Source organism: Seriola aureovittata, chromosome 13 (genome assembly GCF_021018895.1).
Source record: "Seriola aureovittata isolate HTS-2021-v1 ecotype China chromosome 13, ASM2101889v1, whole genome shotgun sequence".
Taxonomy (NCBI): domain Eukaryota; kingdom Metazoa; phylum Chordata; class Actinopteri; order Carangiformes; family Carangidae; genus Seriola; species Seriola aureovittata.
Genome location: NC_079376.1, coordinates 5,157,057 through 5,176,275, shown reverse-complemented (window position 1 = coordinate 5,176,275; position 19,219 = coordinate 5,157,057). Strand labels below are relative to the sequence as shown.

Below are 19,219 nucleotides of genomic sequence, written 5' to 3'. Positions count from 1 at the left end.
GCCTGACTATGGTGGAAATGAGGCTCTTGACCTGAAATTTGTGTCTCTAATTTTAAAAACAGCTGCAAAAGATCCATGCAGAGAGTTGTTATTGGTTGTTTATTCAGATTAAGACTAGTCAGACACAAATAGGACAGAAGCCAGCTGCTTAAAGCTGAGCCTGGGGGCTGATTTAAGATATAAAGACTAAGAAACAAATGTTACTGATTGCATTTACATGAAAAGAAAGACAAATGAGATGAGGAAGAGAGTCTTCCCATTCTGATTCTTTTTGAGCCTTTGATTACCATCAAAGGGGAGTGAGGAGATTGGAATTGATTATGAATGAAGATACAGTAATCAGATAACTTTCTTCTCCTTCAGCCTGTTAATAGTCACTCCTCAATAAAAGCAACTAGTGTGCCCGTAACTAACTGGATTACCCATTTAAACTGCAGCAGCACAAACAGTTGATTTCTATCTTTCCTATCGTTCCCTCCTTTCCCCTCCCTCTTTAAAACCATATTTAACCCTGTCTCTCCTCGCTCCTCCTCCTCAGCACACAGAGCTGTTGTTCCAGAGGTATCAGTGCAGTTTCATCCACACTCTCGAGGTCGGCCGGCAGCTCTTCTCCATGGGGGACGAGGAGACCCAGACTCAGCTACAGACAGACCTGGGAACCCTGCAGGAGGAGTGGGACAACCTCCACAGCCTGCTGGGCCGGAGGATGGACCTCACCGAAGCCATCGTCAAGGTACTTGGTCACTTCCTGTCAAATTCTTTTATCTCACTGTGGTTCTACAGAACCAGTTAAAGTATCAAGGATTCTGCAACATGTTTTGGACATTGTATAAATTAACACTGGGACAAATCTCACATCAGAATGTGTATTATATCTCACTTCTTGACCTGTGAATTGGCATCAGTGGATGAGTCTTTTGTGCCGGGGGCTCAGTTGTGTGAAACCAGACCAGTGGGCTCCAATTGATGAAACTGGAGGGTCAGATTCCACCGGATATACAAAATCAATGGAATTTAAGAAACCTGATCTGTTCAGTCACAGAGTGAGGCAGTGAAAGTACTGGACTGATGTCCCCCGAGACAGTTACATAACCCTGTATGGATTGTATTCTCCTGTTCTTTGGTTCAAGCTGAAAAGTGTCAGAATTTTATTGGATTTGACCAAAAGGTCCAATATGTTATATTTTATTAGTATTCCTGTGAATTATGACAAAATGTGACCATTTGTGAAGTAATATCTATCATACTCTCAGATTCCAATTTAAATTAGTGTTTTTTCATATATATAAATCCAAAGATGCACTTAAGTCTTGAACGCTCTGTGACAGTTATTACTTCTTGTTCATTACAGAGATGGAAAGAAACGAAGGATAGGATATTCTTACACACTCCCACACACCAGGCATACTATAGCCTTGTGCTGTGGGTTATTCAATACATTCAATTTTGCTGTTAAACAGAAGTTTTTTAAAGAATCTGGAAAGTTTTGACATGTTTAAATACATAAAAATATTCATAAACCCAATAGTTTCTAAATTGTCCCACACTTTTTATTGTTATGTAGCAGAATAGCTAAACATAGGGCACATCCAGTCTACTCTGTCCTGGTATATCAGAAGCTTACATGTTGCAGAAAAAGACTCATGACAAACGGGAATTAAGAAATACTCCACAGACAGTGCAGTAAACTAATGGTTTTGTAAATCTTTGCAAAACCTTTTCATTTTCTTTCTGAATGAGTTGCAGGTAGATGTGATATGCAACCATGATGCTAGAGTGAGTTTTTGTTTGACACCAGTTGTCTCTGAGTGTGGAGACATCTGGATCCTCCGTCCTCCATCTGTCCCCTGCAGCCTGTGACGGTTTCTGTTCACCTGCGAGCAGCAAAGTTAATCCAATCAGCTTTAATTAATGACACAGGATGTGTTTAGGAAATAAAAGACAAAGGAATGCAATGGTTCTCTTGTCATTCTCAAAGCCAATCAGTTAATAAGAACCCATTTCATTGATCTGTGTCATCAATTTGTTTGTTTTTTCTTTAAAACTTTATTGTGTCTCAGAACTGGGAGCGCTGCGAGGTGGGACTAGCAAACAGCATGCTGCAGCTAAAGGATGTGAAGACCAGACTGAACCAGTCGATGCCTGAGTCTGACGATGAGCTACAGAGTGTGGAGAAGTTCAACAAGGTACAGCTGCAAACACCTGGTCTGGCCTTTGTACAGATAACAAAACTAATTAGACATAACAATGTCATTTAGTGAGCTTTATAAGCGTTCTGACAGCAAGATTTATTTTACCTTAGTACAGAGCCAGGCTAGCTGTTTACACCCATTCTATATGCTAAGCTAAGCTAACCTTCTCCTGCAGGCCGAAATAACAGTGTTATCAGTCTTCTCATCTAACTCGCTGAAAGAAAACAATTAAGCAAAGTGTCAAACTCTTCCTTCAATAAGTCAGTTACTCTAATTCATATTCATATTCATGTAACTCTCCATAGTGCCATCAGTCTGAAAGCTCTACATAGCTCAACTTTTTTTTATAAAAGCTGAAATAAATAGCTCAAAGCCGAGTGTAGACACGTCAGTGAACAACGACAGACACTACACACAGATAAGTCGCCTTCAGGCAGTTTGAGGTTGGAGGGAAACTTAAAGTCACTTAAAGTTTCAAGTGAGCAAAGCCAAGTTTGAAACAGGTTTGACTCACAACTCATCCTCTCTGACCCATCAGAGCCTTAATCCCCCACCCCTCCCTCACTCTCCTCCCCTCCCCCTCAACAGTCACCCCTCCCCTGGCCCTGCCTGCAGCCTGTGGGCCTTAATCCTCTCTCTGGGCGGGGAGAGACAGAGAGAGAGAGAAAAAGAGAGAGAAGAGTGACAGAGATAGAAAGAGAAAGGGGCCGGAGCAGAGAGAGAGACATTAGGGAGTAGTTGTGAAAGAGCGAGCTGTGGAGGGGGTCACTGACAGTTTGTTGTGGTGGACGGTGTGCTATGGTATGCAGGAGACCGAGGACTCCCTGGAGGACTGGGCTGAGAGCCTGACGGAGCTGAGCACCATGAAGACGGATCTGTCCCAGTACATCATCGCAGACGACGTCCTGCTGCTGCAGGAGCAGGTGGAGCACCTGCACTGCCAGTGGGAGGAACTCTGCCTCAAGGTTGGTCTTCTGGGTTTGATACACTACATTCCTACCACAAGCTGAAATCTGACTACAGTCATCTTTTGATAAACTGCTTCTTTATTTATCTGCTTTGATTTTGCTTTATATCTTATGCTTTGTTTCAACTGATTCCGGCAGTATCTTCATTTTGCTCTTTACTTACTGGAAGTGCTTAACTTTGTGGTTCTGTGGAGGTTATGGGAAAACATCAGCAAGTTCATTCACCACCTTTGTCAAAAAATTTAAAAAGCTCGTATTTTAATGAATCACTGGTGCAGAGGTTTATACAGCGCATAGTGAGAGCGCATGATGTTGCAATAGTTTTCATCCTAGGACCCGTTTTTCACTCCTTAACATGATATATCCTTGAATATCCTCTTCAAGTAGCTGTATGATAATTACTCTGAATGAAACATTCAAACCCAGAACTTCATGTTTGTATGGCTGCACTAAACTATCATATGGACATTTTCTACATGTCTTCAGCATCATTGTATATGATTTTCCCCAATTCAGCCTGGCATATGTGACATCTTTGGAAACTTAAGGATCTCCACCATAATTAGAAATAAAGTTGTGTGGATTTGAACAATGTTTGGCTGCACAGTGTGAGTCAGTATTGACTCTCCTGCTGGAGGGACAGTTTTATTTTAAGTGATATGTGTGATCTGGCTTGCATCAAATGACGTTAATTCAAACTTTCAAGATTTAACTCGTGCTTAAATGGAATGGCTTCAGTGTCACGGTGTGAGAGCAGGAGTTCATGTCAACTGCACTGAGGAGGTGCAAGACACAAACACTCCCATTTCTAACATCTGTCCTTTGTCCAGCTCTGACAAGTTTCCCTGCTGCCGATTGAAGAAGGTTAATTATTAAAGAACTAACATATGTAACCACCAGTCCAAACAGTCAGTCACTTTGTGTTTTCTTAGAGTGTGTGTGTGTGTGTGTGTGTGTGTGTGTGTGTGTGTGTGTGTGTGTGTGTGTGGTGTGTGTGTGTGTGTGTGTGTGTGTGTGTGGGACAGCAGCAGGTCAGGCGTGACGATTTAGCTCCTCAAACTGCTCCAGGACAAAGAGAACAAGGGAGGGAAAAGTTTGTTTGTTAATGCAGAAGCTTAATTACCTCCTGCAAGGAGGTTATGTTTTCACTCGTGTAGGTTTGTTTGTTTGTTTGTTTGTTTGTCTGTCTGTCAGCACCATTACGCAAAAAGTGCTGAACCAATTTGCATCGAACTTGGTGGAGGGATGAAACATGAACTCATTCATTAACTTAACGTTCTGATCCAGTTAAAGGGACGGATCCAGGACTTTTCACTTTCCTAAACATTGCGAGATGGGACATTTTTTTACACTTTCTCAAGAAACAATGTTTGGATCTAGATGTAACAAAAAAAAACAGACGTATTTATGGTGTTTAGATCTATTAGTTTGTACAATCTGGTGCAGATTGAGATAATAATCCAGAGCTGACAGACATATGTAGGATCATTTGGCGGAGGTATGTGCTCTACTGAGTGTTGTTCTAGTTTTCTTCATTAGATCAAAAGTTGTTGAAGAGAAGAGTCACCTGACATGTTTGTGGCAGTTCTCACATCTACAGTGTATAATGCTGCACTACATGTTAATGTGCATTGTGCTTTTAGCTCGGTGTCTTTGGTGTAAGTTTCCCAGTCATCAGTGTTAAAAATCTAAGCCTTTAATGAGGAGTTAAGTTAGCAAATCTTAGTCAGACTTTAAAGGGCAACTACAGGTCTGGGTGGGGGGGTTGTTAGGGGTGACCGTGAGGGGCATTGTGTGAGTGGGGGGAACAGATGGTGACACGAGAGAAATGTTGAAATGAGCTGAGAGACGTCAGGAAGAGGAGCTTTTGTAGTAAAATAAGTTTTGGGGTGGGGTGGGGTGGGGGGGGGGTGATCACAACGACTTTCACTTTTTACTGTCTGAGCCAGGAATTTGTCACAACCACAACTTGGCTTCATCTTCCCCATACAAAACCAACATCTAAAGAAGGCTGTAAAATAATTGAAAAATGCTGGAATTTTTGAAAAATGTTGAAGAACAAAAACAAAAACAGAAAGCCGTCAACATGTTTACAAGAGAAAATGCTTTTAAGAGTGAATGTTAAAAAAAGATAGTTTTTCTGATTGAACTTTCTCACCTCTGAGGAAAAGCTTTTTTCCTCTAAAACTTTTCGTGCAGTGCATGAGACGGGGCTCATACATATGACTGCATGTGTATTGCTTGTGTGTGACTATGTTTTCATTCATGCCTGTGTAGGTATTTGTGTTGTTTGTGTATCATTGTCAAGTACCGTCAGTTCAACCATCCTCAGTGCTTCTGACTGAGGTGAATTAGGAAATAAACTCACTGCAGCTCTGTGTGCTGACATGTTTCTGACATGTTTCCTGCTGCTTCTACAACACTACACCACCTCTAAGTTGTTTAATGCTGCTCTGTCAGCTAACAGCCTGCCTGGTTCAGTGATGCTCTTAGCCACACTCAAAATTCAGTGATTTTTTTGTTTTGAAAACTTTTTACAAGCACATCCAGTTATTTTGTTAAGCCTAAACCATTATCGGGATGAAAACTGATTCATTTAAGTGATCATTTTTTGGCAGTCTCAGTCTCAAAACTTCATCTGAATCAAAACTTTAGTTCATGAGTTGTATTGACTCTGGAGCTTAATGCTTTTACCTATTTTGGGAGCAGTGACTTGTAAACTAGATGAGGAAACGAGATGTGCTGCTGAGGTGAGCCGGTGTAAGTTGTCTTCAGCAATGGAGTCATCACCATTTCCAATCAAATCAAATCAAATTAAAATTATGTTCAGATAATGTGACTGATGCATGAGCTGCATCAATATCATAAATAAGATATGCACACACAGTGCTACTAAGCATCTTTAATTAATAAAGCTTATTAAATTCATGTCCTGCAATCCTCTTTGTGTCAGGTGTCTCTGCGTAAACAGGAGATCGCGGACCGTCTGAACGCGTGGATCATCTTCAATGAGAAGAACAAGGAGCTGTGTGAATGGCTCACGCAGATGGAGAACAAGGTGGCGCACAACTCCGACCTCAACATAGAGGAGATGGTGGAGAAACTCAAGAAGGTAGGAGGCTGCAGCAGAGGCACACCCCCATCTGTCATTGTGATAACAATAGATACTTAGCTACTGGTTGTAGTGGGTTTGAAGATTAGAGAAGTGCCACTTCACACATTTAGGTGGCTGTAAATTCCCTCTTGCATCGGAGCTGGTGATCAAAGTCACTGTGTGAATGAGACAGTGTTTTTTGTTTGGACAGGATCTTGTGGAAAGTTTTTTGTGATGAGTAAGAAGATTGAAAACATTTTTTTTTTATTGTCAAAATAATAATTTTGAAAGATTGTGCAGCAAGTCAGAGGTATGAATTGTGTGAGTGTGTTCTAGTTATATTTTAATATATGTTTTGAAAATCTCTTTTAAAGAGAGCATGGATTTAAAGTAACAGAGCCATATGAACAAGAAGAGCCTTGAAACATAAAGGAGAAAAGATATTTAACCTTCTTCCTCCATTTAAGTGTCTCCAACACACAAACACAAACTTTCTCATTATATTATCATATTTGTGATAGTGAAAATGAATAATGCTACAGTGTTAAGAATTATATTGTCAATATAAAATCTTCAAAGTTTATCAGAGAGACACAAATTGAGAAAAGTTAAAGGTGAGGTGGACCATGCAGTTTGGTTTTGTGTGTTTTACTTCTCCACCATGTTTTTTTTTTTTTGCTGTGTCACTCATCCTCTGAGCTGCTCGGTGTCGGGGATGGTCAGGGCTTTTCAAAAAGCTGTGAACTCCCTTCTGATTGTTAAAGAGACGACAGCTGTTTCAGCCCTAGCAGGGCCACGCGGGTTTGTTTTGTGTCGAACTCGGGGGCCCTTTCATTTGTTATGGTGTGTTTTGTGTGTGTGTGTGTGTGTGTGTGTTTGTGTGTGTATGTGTGTGTGTGGGGTGGGGGATGACCAGGAGGTAGTTGGAGGTTAGTAAAGGCAGTTGCTGCTCCTGAGGCCCAAACTACTTATTGCCCTGGCAGGGGGTTAAACTCTTTTCAAGCCCTTGGGCTTTAAATTTAGTGTTTTGGTTTGGCACACAGAGTCTGGACAGAAGCTGTAGTCGTTTCTGGCAAATTTCTAAAGTCAGGAATCATCAAGAGTAAATTAAGGATTTTACTTTTACACTCTTTTTAGACATACAAAAATGTGGATTGCGAAATGGTGAATTTCCAGTTATAATTGTAGTAAGTAGTGTCACGTTACACGTTAGTGCACACAGTTAGTGCTTTTAGGGGGAAAACAAATGAATACTTAGTATATATTTATCTTCATTTTAGTCACTAGAAAAGCTGAATCTGTCCTTAATGTCAGACTTAAAGTGATGATAGTTGGACTTGGACGATATCCAAAACTCAATATCTTAATTTAATGTCTCAGCCCAAATATACCGATATACAATATTATTGCAATATTTGGGCTGGACGATGTAATTACATTATGTACAATGTGCAGTAAGCAAAGCAGTGAAATGAGGGTCAGACTCTGAAGCAGTGCAGACTGCAAAACGATTTTAATGAAATCGATATTATGAAAAATATTTCATATATTATTGAATATTTACATGATTATGTATACATAATATACATAATCACTTTAGTTGGAAATGTGAACTGTCACACACTTATACCTTTCTTTTCTTCCATCAGGACTGTATGGAGGAGATCAACCTGTTCAGTGAAAATAAAACGCACCTGAAGCAGCTCGGAGAACAACTCATCACCGCCAGCAACAAGACAAAGGAGACGGAGATCAATGACAAGCTGAAGGACATAAACGACCGCTGGCAGCATCTGTTTGACCACATAGAGGCCAGGTAGGAAAAGCATGAAGTGTGTTGACATTGCTAGAACACCACGTTCAGTCTGCAGCTGCTTGAGTTCGGCACATCGTGATTTGAAGGTTTGTTCTCTGGAAGAGTTTCTCAGCTGTTTGATATGTAATTTAGCAAATCTAGCACCTGGCTCAGGATAGTAATGTGATATGGTTAATGGTCGGTCTGTCAATCCAACACTTCGGTAACATGATGGAGTTTTTGTGTTGTTGCAGCAACACCCAGTGTGTTGTGTGTACCAATCACAGTGCTGACTTGGTGATTGCTTCTTTATTTTGTACCTTTTAACAGCTGTTCTTACTTATAGAGAGCACTGTTGTGATTTATTCAACACTGCATTAGTTATGAGAACAGTTCTGGATTAAGGTCGTGCTATAGCTGGTGCCACATGAAGGGTAAGGTGAAAACTCTGAGGACGTGATCTTTGAAATGCTGGAAGTTCAGGTCATTTATTAGGTGTAGATCCTTGAAAGTTCTTTGTATGGCAGTGCTCAGACTGCAAGATGACTCAAATCCAAGACTCAATTTCCATAAAAACTGTTGATTCTTTCTTTTGTTATAAGGCATATCAGACTTTCTTTCAGCTATAGTTCCACACGTGCAGCTTTTATCCGTGTGTTGTGGGGAGAGAATAGAAACAGGCAGAGCACAGCTGTTATTCTACTGTGGCTGCAGATTAAAGCAGAAAAGCTCAGAGCCAACAGAGGATAGAGTGATATTATTGTTAATCCATAAATGCAAATCTCATTCCACCACACAGAGAGAGAGAGAGAGCGAGAGAGAGAGGGAGGAGTGGTGGCTGTGTGCAGACAGCTCCTGAAATGTCCATCCAGCAGCTTAGTGCCACTTTGCTCCTGATCTACATGAGAGCAGCATTATGCAATGTGACTGACAGCTACAATGAACAGAGAGAGAAAAACCTTCTGGCCGGAGAGGCTGTCTCGTTTTACATGGCAGGTGTAATCATGTCCTGCTAAAAAACTGAACCTGTGATGGTTAAAGCCTCAGTATGAGACAAACAAACTACATCTGAAGGCAAAAGTCACAGGCTGAGTGAACCTGCCTCTGTGTTTGTAGTCTTGGCGTGATAAACTGGCACTGACAAATGACACACATCTGGAAGACATTCATGGTGTGTCACTTGGTTGTACACAGGAAAAATGAATAAGTTGTGTGAAGGAATGAAAGAAAGAAGGAAAACAAGCATCTGAAAGGTTCCAGATTCTGACTTCATACTCTAAGAGTTTAGTAACTTTTGGCTTCACTATTTAACTGATACAGTAATATGAATCTTCAGCTTACAGTCTGCTTTAGTTTGAATGGTCTGAATTATGTATAGATACAAACAAGGCTGATATCAGAAACAAGCATCAGCTTGTACTTTCTTGCGGTCCTTCAATAACTTGGTTTTCCTGTTGTCCAACAGTCCAGTAATTATTACTGGCCGTGGCCTCGCTGTGCATAACGGCTGCAGGGTAGCAGAGTGCACAGTCGTTACTGTTACATCTCTAACAATCAACAGTTCAAACTGATGATGGAGTTCTGCTCCTGGTAATTGCCTCTTTGGTGACTGTGAAATGATTCTATGTTCAGTGGATGGTACATTTATAAAATCCACATGTAGAATCAGAACAAACTGAACTGAGTCAAGCTGAGCTGCAGTGAAATGCCCCCTCGGAGGCAGATGGGTTAAACCAGTGCGGGTGGGGGGATGGGGGTGACTTATCCTCCATGAGAACGACTTAGATCTGCCATATGGCGGCTGTTTAGTGACTATGGCCATTACATCTCTCCTCGGCCTGTTTCTCTGTCATTTATTATTTCCAAGAAGAAATTTAAAGGTCGAGTTCTTCTCAATAAATGTGTGTTTTAAGACAGTGTGTCATATTGATATAAATACTTTAACCTACAGATACAGTTCCCATATAAAGATACAAAGAGGCAGACTGTGTCCTGTCTCTTACAAGCCTGAAGCTTGTAGGCGTGTCTGTGTTGAGCATGTGATTTACAAACCTAGCTCCCCCTGCACCGTTATGTTGCCACCATAGCAGTTCATGATGAAGCAGTTTCTTTCTCACGTGATTTGAGAAGCTCTTCAGATTTTTCTCCATTTTACTTGAAGGACTTTTACATAGTTGAGTGGAGAAGAAAATAACTGCTTTCGTTTCACGAGGGAATCAAGATGAGTGTGGTTGATTGTTTTCAGAGATCATTCAAATTAAAACTTTACCATAACTTCCCCTACATTCTGCCGCTGGCTATCTTTGGAGATTTTTAAGTAGCAGTACCAGGATGTTTTTTGAGGTTGAGTTTACAATGAATGGCATCCTGTCACATCTCTGTTTGGGTGTGAACATGGCGATAAACATCTGTCTTCTGGTTATAGGTCCAAACAGCAGTTATATTTAGAATAAGTGGTAGAAAACTGTTATAAAAGTAACTTAAGTGTAAAAATAGTACACTGTATAATGGCATCTTTTGTGTCAGTGGAAGCCTGAAACTGAGAGAAATTGGTGGTTTCAGATTTCCTGTCAACACATCCTAAGAAGGAGTACACTAGAAACTTACCAAAATCTCCAGTCAAAGCAAAAATTACAAAGAGGGTGAATGAACACAGGCTCAGCTGTTTGGTTCATGGTGGACGAGGATGAGGGTCTTTATAACGGCTGACAGGTTGTTAGTACAGAGATCTGTCCTCCGTCTTTGACAATAGAAGAGGGACCAGAGTGGAGAGAGGGAGCATAACACACAATAGTGGATCTGCCCTCCTCCCCCCCGTCCCCTCAGGGACTGACCAGCAAAACAAGGCTAAGCCTGTTAATGAGCCACCGCTGAGGCACGAGCGTCGTGGCTGTGGTGGAATGTGCTGTTGTCACACTCTTGATTTAGATTTTATGATACTACAGCTACAGAAAATGACCATATCTGATTGGCTTGCAGGAAACCGTTGCAACCGTTACATCAACATTCAAGTTCATCCCAATCCCTTTGAAAGGGGTTGAGTTAGGGCCAGTACAGCTCTTCCACACCAAACTGGGAAAAACCATTTTCTTTATGCAGCTGGATTTTTATGCTGTAAGCATTAAGTTTTATTTTAATTGGATGTAAGTGGCCAAAATCATGAAAATGGATGTGGATGCTTGTATCATGTTATTTCAGTCAGAGCCAAAACCCACAGTGAGATTTGAGGCTCAGGGTGGCCTGATGCCGGCTGCAGTAAGGGGGTGAAAACCCACTAAGCTGACAGACATGGGGAGTGTCTCTCTACACTGGTCTCCACAAGTTGCTTAACATGATCAGGAAACCACTTCATTCTGTCATGTCCGTGCTGTTTACAGCTCAAAGCAGAGCAGTTTTGGGGCTCACGTAAGGATGAAATTAGATTATTCAGCCCAATTATTAACGATGATACTAATACAAATGAGTTCCTGCCTGTGAATATTGGGGCTAGTCAAAGCGACAAGTGTGTGTGTGAGTGGGTGTGGGTGTGTGCAGGTGGGTAAAAAGTAGAGACGGGGCTAAAAGTAGCTTTGTAGATCAGTGGGTCTCAGCCCTCGCTTAACGCCCCAGCAGCCTAATCTAGCCAGGCTCCGCACGATGACAGAGGACACGCCCCCAACTCCCTGAGGCAGTGAAGCAAGAAGCTGATCAGCCGTAAGGTGCTTATTAACACCTGCACGTGGTTCCCTTTTCTTCAGTTCATAGAATCATGCATGGTTCTGAGGAGTTTCTAAATTTGACTGACCTAATGTCATCATGTCATCAGAGTTTGACACAATATATTATAAATGCATAAAAGAGAACTCCTCTTAACTTTTCCCAGGCCTCACTTCTCTATTCCTTTAATGTGTATTCATCTTGCACAACAGAAAGAGATGAAGTTTACTTCACAGATGTGAAGTGAGTCATTGGTTGGTTCATTGCTGAGTCCAGCAGTACTGTGTCACATGTTCAGATTAGCACTGATGGCGTTGAAGAGGAGCTGATTCAGAGTCAGCGATGACGGTGGTGTCCCTCAGCCTTTGTCTGCATCTCGCCTCACTAACTTATGGCAGATGACTGTTGAGGTTTGACTTGCCGAGGGATTAGATGCGTTGACACTGGCTCTCTGCTCGCCTTTGTCCCCCAAAACAAACCGGGTGCTCCGTCACCCAGCCCAGCAGCTGCCGTCTGCTGACACGAGCCTTTGTGCCGATGGGCCCTCGGCCTCAGGGGGCCACCGGGAGCCGCCATGCTCTCTCCTCATTGTCTAAGTAAGATGCACGCAAGGCAGGTGTTTGTCTTTAAAACACAATCTCCCCTCTCTCCTGCCCCCTCCTCCTCCTCCTGCATCTCCTCACACCTGGTACATGCGCAGATTTACTTCTCTTATTGTCTCACAGTGTTTGTGTTTCTAAATTACAGTTTGTTGAGCCGTTAATTTCAAGTGGAGCCTTTTCACATTATATAGTGTCATGTTGTTTGACGCCGACATAAAAGAAATAAAGAGCGCACTTACAACCACTCGGCTCTCCTTTCAAGTGGCCGTAGATCTGGTCGTCATGGTGATGATGCCATGCTTCTTGGGTTGCTGGCTGGCTTTGTGTTACCATGGTGATTTGTCAAGTTTGAACAAGGGATTGTGAGACAGAGAGATGAAGTTGTCTGAGAGTTGATGTCCTGGAGTGTGTGGCTGTGGAGTTGGTGTGTTTCATGGCCCTTTCAGGCTGCACAGAAAACATGTGTCTGTGTGTGTGATGGCAGCAAATGTGAGTTAGAGGTTTGAGTTCGGAGGTTTCAAGCTTCTCAGTGACTTCGCCGTTGTGTGTGTCTGTGCGATAAGTATCTTCCTTTTTCAGAAAGTTTAAACAAAGACTTTGCCTCACACAACAAGGTGTTTGCAATCAGGTCAAGGATAAGGTGTTTCGGTGTAGAGCATCTGTATCCTTAAGCCGCTTCCAGATGTGCACTTCATGTTTGAAGCGTCCGACTCACTTTTCCCTAACAGCTTGGGCCTGCAGCACTTTCATAGAAGATTGTTAAATGTTTTGCTTGTTGTTTCTTTGCTGCGATGATTGAGCTTCACTGTAGCAGAGTTTGACACTAGAGGCTCATCTGCTGAGGGGGAAAAGTTTCTGTGTTCACGTATGAGCAGGATTTTGTGACATCACAACTTGTTTTGAACCATTTATGGTCCGGTTTGAATTTTACAGAAGTGTGATGAGGAAACTTAAAGCCTGGACTTTTGAGTGAAGGAGGAGACATCCTGTTAAATAGTCCAGCACAAACCAAAACACACCTGAAGTAGCTCTACCAAGGCTAGGTAGGTTAAAGAAAAACAAAATCAGACCAGCACTCTGTCCCTGTGTTTTCAATTTCCATCTACATATGAATGAATGAATGAATGAATGAATGAATGAATGAATGAATAAATATGCAGCAAAATGGAAAAATAGGAGTTAAATTAGACTTAATTACTGTCTTTTCATGGTGAAATAGGCTGCTGATAAATATTTATCTCTATAAATAGACAATAGAAATGACTCACTGGGTCTGTGGGCTTGTGATGTCATTAATTAAGATTTCAACTGCAAAATAATATAAACCCACCACTGATGCAGCTTGTGGGAGAACAGAAAACTCTCTTCTTCTGCTGCTGTTTTTCAGACGTGCAGTCGCTCCCTCTCTTGCACCAGGTGCCAAGTAGCTAATAAGCATTGCGGCCCATTTCTAAATAAAGCCACAGTAAACATTTACATAACAGACACCTATATCTGACCAGCAGAAAGACATTACTCTTACAGATAGAAGAAGCCAGTAATCTTATGTATTCACTGTCTGAAAGGGGCTTTAAATTTACATTTCTGTTTTCTTTTTTCAGGCCTTTTTTTCTCCACGTCTGTGTATTTACTCATCATTCTTTTTCTCCTCCACCTGTTTAAGCTTTCACTACTTTTTAGACATGTTATTTATTACTTGCTCTAAGTGTTCTGGACCCCAGGCTGGTTTATTTGAAATGGAAGAAGGTGGCAGATGGAGGTTTTCCAGGCTGAGGTTTCCCCGCTGGGTCTGTCTGTGTCAGCAGCTCCAGCTCTGTCGGCGGTAACGTCCGACGTCGTATCCAATAATGGTAACAGCGATCGACAGCTGCATCTGTAATCTGCTAAAGACCTGGACTAACTTGAATGGGCTTCTGTGTTTTGTTACCGGTTGTTGACTTTGTTGATGTAGGATTCTGCTGTTGTAAAGAGACAGATCTTTTTTCTATTTAAATATTTCCTTTTCTGCTGCTTACTAGGTGCATGCCTCAAAAGTCAGAATAGGGCTGAAGAGATAATATCCAAACACATACAGAGTTTCTTTCTCTGAAAACTGCAAGATAACCTGCATTTTGTGCCAAGACCCTCTGTGAGAAGATATACAGTTTATAACACATCAACTACAAAGTTATAGCCCTGCCTCACAGCAAGAAGGTTCTGGGTTTGAACACTGGGGGAGTTTGCATGTTCTCCCTGTGCTTTCATGGGTTTCCTCCCTCAGTTCAAAGACATGCAGGTTAATTGCAGACTCTAAAATGCCCATAGGTGTGAATATGAGCATCTCTTTGAGAGTCTCTGTGTCAACCCTCTGATAGACTGGTCACCTGTCCCTGCCTCTCGCCAAATGTCAGCTGGATTCGGTGTCTTATATTTTAGGATTTGCCACTTTTCTCTGTTTTATATTATTTATATATATATATATATATATATATAAATTGGAAAAATAATATATATTATATTGGACAAAACAAACAATTTGAAGTCATCACTTTGAGCTCTTTCTTCACCAGTTTATACCAACGATTATTGTTTAATAATTATGCAACCCAAGTGAACATGAATATTATTTTACAAATTTTACTAAGACTCTCTTGACTCTGTGTATCCTCGAGTGAACCTGTCAGTGCATCCAGCTGTTCGCAAAAGCTGGAAGTGGAGGAGAGAGGACGGAGTGAGGGGAGGAGGAGGGGACAGGCAGACTGAAGAGTATAGAGGGGAATGATTGGGGGGGGGGGTGTGCCTTCTAGCGGATGAGACATCGCCATGGAGTAGCCTCCTCACCAGTCCGTAAGTACCTCTCGCCCTCACCCCAAGCCCTCATCATGCCCCGACGCACCCGGCTGGCTTGAGTCTGAGGGGGCAGACGGGTGAAAGGGGAGCACATTGGGTGTTTTGTTGTGATAAAGAGAAGAAGCAGGAGGAGGTGGAGGAGAGACGGAGAGCAGGAGCGAAGGGGGATGGGCTAAGCTTTGTCAGTGCAGGCATATAGGCAGGCAGGCGGACGCACACCGACTCCTTCAGAGCAAATTCAATTCAGCTCCAGTTGTCTCGTGTGTGTGATGGTATTTATACATGGCTGCAGCTTGGACAGCAGGTGTGTGTGTTTGGGTTTGGTTGCTTGTGTGTTGATGCATTGAGCCTTTAAATGTTCGTCTATGATCGCAGCAGCATGTTTTTGATGTCACTGATGTTGCTCTCCGCCCCTTCATGTACTGCCACGTCCTCACATACTGTAGAGACATGCAACCTTGGACGCACACCTGCCTGCACACAAACACAGCTGCATTTCAAGCCAAAAATAGGACTGGAGCCCCTCCTCTCTGTGTTGTTGCAGTGTCAGCATCTTAACAATTATGCCAATTGTTTGTTATTAGTCGGAAATTAAAGCAAAATGCAGCTTCTGTGATGTGGGATTTCAGCAGCTTGTTGCTGCCTCAGTGTCACTGTTGCATCATTCGGCTGTGCTACCTTACACAGTGTCTGAAGTAGCATGAAACGTGCACACACACACACACAGTTACACTTCGGTTATTAATAGTAATGTCGACAGTGTATGTAAATGTGCATGGAGCTAATAGCCTGTTAATCATTGAACATTACGATAAGACACATAGGAATGAGCTTCGCAGCTCAGAGAGACACTGTGACATGTTCGTTTGAGTTGCAGCTGCTCTGCACAACCTGCTGCCTCCTGTCCTTCAAGATGCACAGAGCACAATGTTGCTGTGTCAAGTTTAGTGATTTTTACATTTTCAGATTGAAGATTAACTTGTTGTTGAGATACATGTCCACATATCAACAGCACGTATTTTCAGGAAATAAAATAACAGGCAAACTAATCCAAAATGTATTTAAAGCCTCAAGCATCCTGCTAATGTTCTTTGACGTGAGATCAAGCAGGTGTTCAGTAACAGAACCACTGGATTTTCCTCCATATTTAGGCAGCCCAGCCCCTTTGCCTGCTCCTCTCACACAACTTCAGAGAAAAATTTTACTTTTTTTCAGGTTTAGGTGCTTAGAGTAGAGTTATAGACCTACAGATGTATGCTACTATTAAGCTTGTTACTGATGCATCATTTTTAATGTTTTTCTCTGCAAAAGTTACAAGAAATTACTGTAAGGAAATGTTTAAGGTCATGTAGAGTCAGTGCAGCTAGGACAGTGTTTGTCCAGCCGAGGAGAAATGACAAGTTTATTTTTTTAAATATATTTCTTAACTTTAATGCTTTGGTCACATCTTTGTCACAAATCTTAAAAAAGACATAATTTAAGGGATCTGTTTAAAGATGTAATCTCAGGAATTCACTATTGGGCAGAATGCAAAAGCCATGAAACTCATTGGAGTTAATTAGAAAAGGCACCTACCCCTGCTTTCAGTGTCACTTTGTACTAATTTGTATTTTGTAGATCACACAAAACCACTGTGTGACAGTCAGAGTATCCCACCATATGTACACACAGAGGTGTGTTTTGGTGCTCTGTCACATGACGGAGGAGTGTCACCCTCTCTGCTTTGTGTTGGTCTGTGTAGAGGAATGAAGTGATGTAGGTCACTGACCTGAGAGCAGAACTGGAATGCAATCTCCCCTCCCAGACTACACCCAGCTCTCCGTCAGATGTAGGTCAGCCCGCAGCTCGGCTATAATGGCTCCTGTTGTGTCGTATGTGAGAATGATAGCGACTCTTCCCAGACACTGTGACAACCCTCCACCGTGCTAATCTGAGCCGAGCGTAGTGCTAACAATGGCGAGGTGATGGGTGTGATTCTCACTGTGGACGGCCACGCTCAACATTTCTGCTCCGTGACATAAGGTTGTGTTCACGCTGCATCTCAAAGTGTCCCAGTTCAGATTTCAAATGAGAAGTTCAGCAGATCTGATAGTTTGAACAGTGAAAAGCTTCTTTTCAATTATATTCTGTGCAAACTTAGATTCAAAGGCCTTGGAAACTGTTAATTCAAACACTGAAATGAGACTTTCAAAGCATTGCCATAACAAAAAGTAAATCTTGGACCAGTAAATTGAGACCTTTGGTATCAAATAAGTTCATTTGTTTTGAGGCTGAATGTACAGATATACTGTAGTTGCAGATATTGTTGTAGCATCAATTGTCCCTTCAGTCCGCTGATTTATACCAAAATCAAAGAATATATCTGTCAAACAAAGCTGCTGTTTGGTGAAGTAGTAAGTTTTAAGGTTCTAAAATCAGCTGTTGATTGAAGAAACTTTGTTGTAATAAAGGATCTAAGCCTTGTGACATTAAAGGAACATATTTGCTCCCACACATACTCACCAGAGCATCAAATGTGAATTAATCCGCCACTGAAAATAATCCCCCAAAATATACTATTCCCTCTTGTTTCAGTGACATTTGCTGACAACTACAGTGACCAGCTGTTTTAGGGAGTTACTGTGTGTATATTGTGGACTTTTGAGACATTTTTAAAGATTTTAATATTCAATAGGAACCAATGGGTTTGTGGCTGAGAGCCACAGACAGTGTAGGAGGTATCGAGAGATTGACACATTACTGACTTTGGTCTTTTCATTGGTATCTCTAAGAGCTATATGAGTGGGTGGAAGGATGAAAGAACCTCAAGCAAGTCCCGTTACTTTTGTATTGCTCTTGGACGTACCTTGACCTGGATGGCTGAGAATCTCACAGAGATATAAATGCTAAAGTAGGAAAGAGACAGAGGAATTATCGTATCTAAACTTCTTAAAAGTTACAGGCTTTAGTAGAAAGTATGTCTGAATGGCTCCAGTGGCACAGTCTATAACATGGCACCTCTCTTTCTGCAGGGTGAGGAAGCTGAAGGAGACGCTGGTGACGGTGCAGCAGCTCGATAAGAACATGAGCAACCTGCGGACATGGCTGTCTCGCATCGAGGCGGAGCTGGCCAAGCCGGTGGTCTACAACATCTGCCACAGCGACGAGATCCAGAGGAAACTGGCTGAGCAGCAGGTGGGCAAAGAAGGAAGGATTTTTAATCTAATGCAATATTTAAGCAGCTTATAACCTTCAGTTTCCATCTGGTTAAATGTCTTTTATATATTAGTTAACTTCAGCTTTCCTTAGTTTAGCTTCACAGATCAACAGATCAAATGAACAAATTTGCTTGGACAGACATGAATTTCCTGGTTGAATCATCACTACAAAGATCAACAACTGTGTCCGAAAATCAATGTTTATTTTGGGGAGAAAAGCCTGTGGACATAAAAACTAAAGGTTCATTTCAGTTAAAATATCCTTCTCAGAAACCTGATAAAACATTGAGAATGGGGGACTCCACTGACTTTACATATGAGGTTCAGTTGTATAACATCTTCTGCATCTTTGAGGGAAGTTTTAAAGTATAAGAAAATAACCCTGATCATGTCATTAGAGGTTATTTGGACTTGGACTGAAGAGTTAAATATTTTAACAAAAAGCCTGATGCAGTAAGTTGGAGGTTGAAATTTAAAAGACATGAATATTTACCAGACAGTGAGGGTGCTGCTATCAGGTTGCATTAGGCCAATTGGGGGATCTAGTGCTTTTGGAGGTTCATCAATACAGGTACCAAGAAGTCAGGATATCTCAGTGTCTGCTACAGTGATTTTCATCACTTCAGATTTTCAGTGACAAATTAATTCAGAAATTATGGCTAAATTTTCTGCTCCCAATTACAGTGACAAAGCATTCCAAATGAGCCACATCTCTGGGTTCATATTGCAGAAACTTTCTAACTTGCAGATGCTAACGGACCTTAACTGTTTAGTAACCATGGTAATGAAGGTTAGGACTGGATTTAGGAAAAAAAGCCATCACAGATGAATAGTTCCTATCCTGAC

General features: G+C 41.7%; 1 protein-coding gene across 1 annotated transcript in view; it reads left to right on the top strand.

Moving 5' to 3' along the window:
- The window catches only part of syne2b (spectrin repeat containing, nuclear envelope 2b), a 105,765-nt gene that overhangs the window by 70,066 nt on the left and 16,480 nt on the right, over positions 1-19,219 (top strand). The window contains exons 88-93 of the mRNA XM_056393850.1: positions 539-733; positions 2,061-2,186; positions 3,002-3,157; positions 6,114-6,272; positions 7,904-8,070; positions 18,188-18,350. Of these exons, the coding sequence (XP_056249825.1) occupies positions 539-733; positions 2,061-2,186; positions 3,002-3,157; positions 6,114-6,272; positions 7,904-8,070; positions 18,188-18,350 (966 nt within the window). The remainder of the gene's footprint in view (positions 1-538; positions 734-2,060; positions 2,187-3,001; positions 3,158-6,113; positions 6,273-7,903; positions 8,071-18,187; positions 18,351-19,219) is intronic.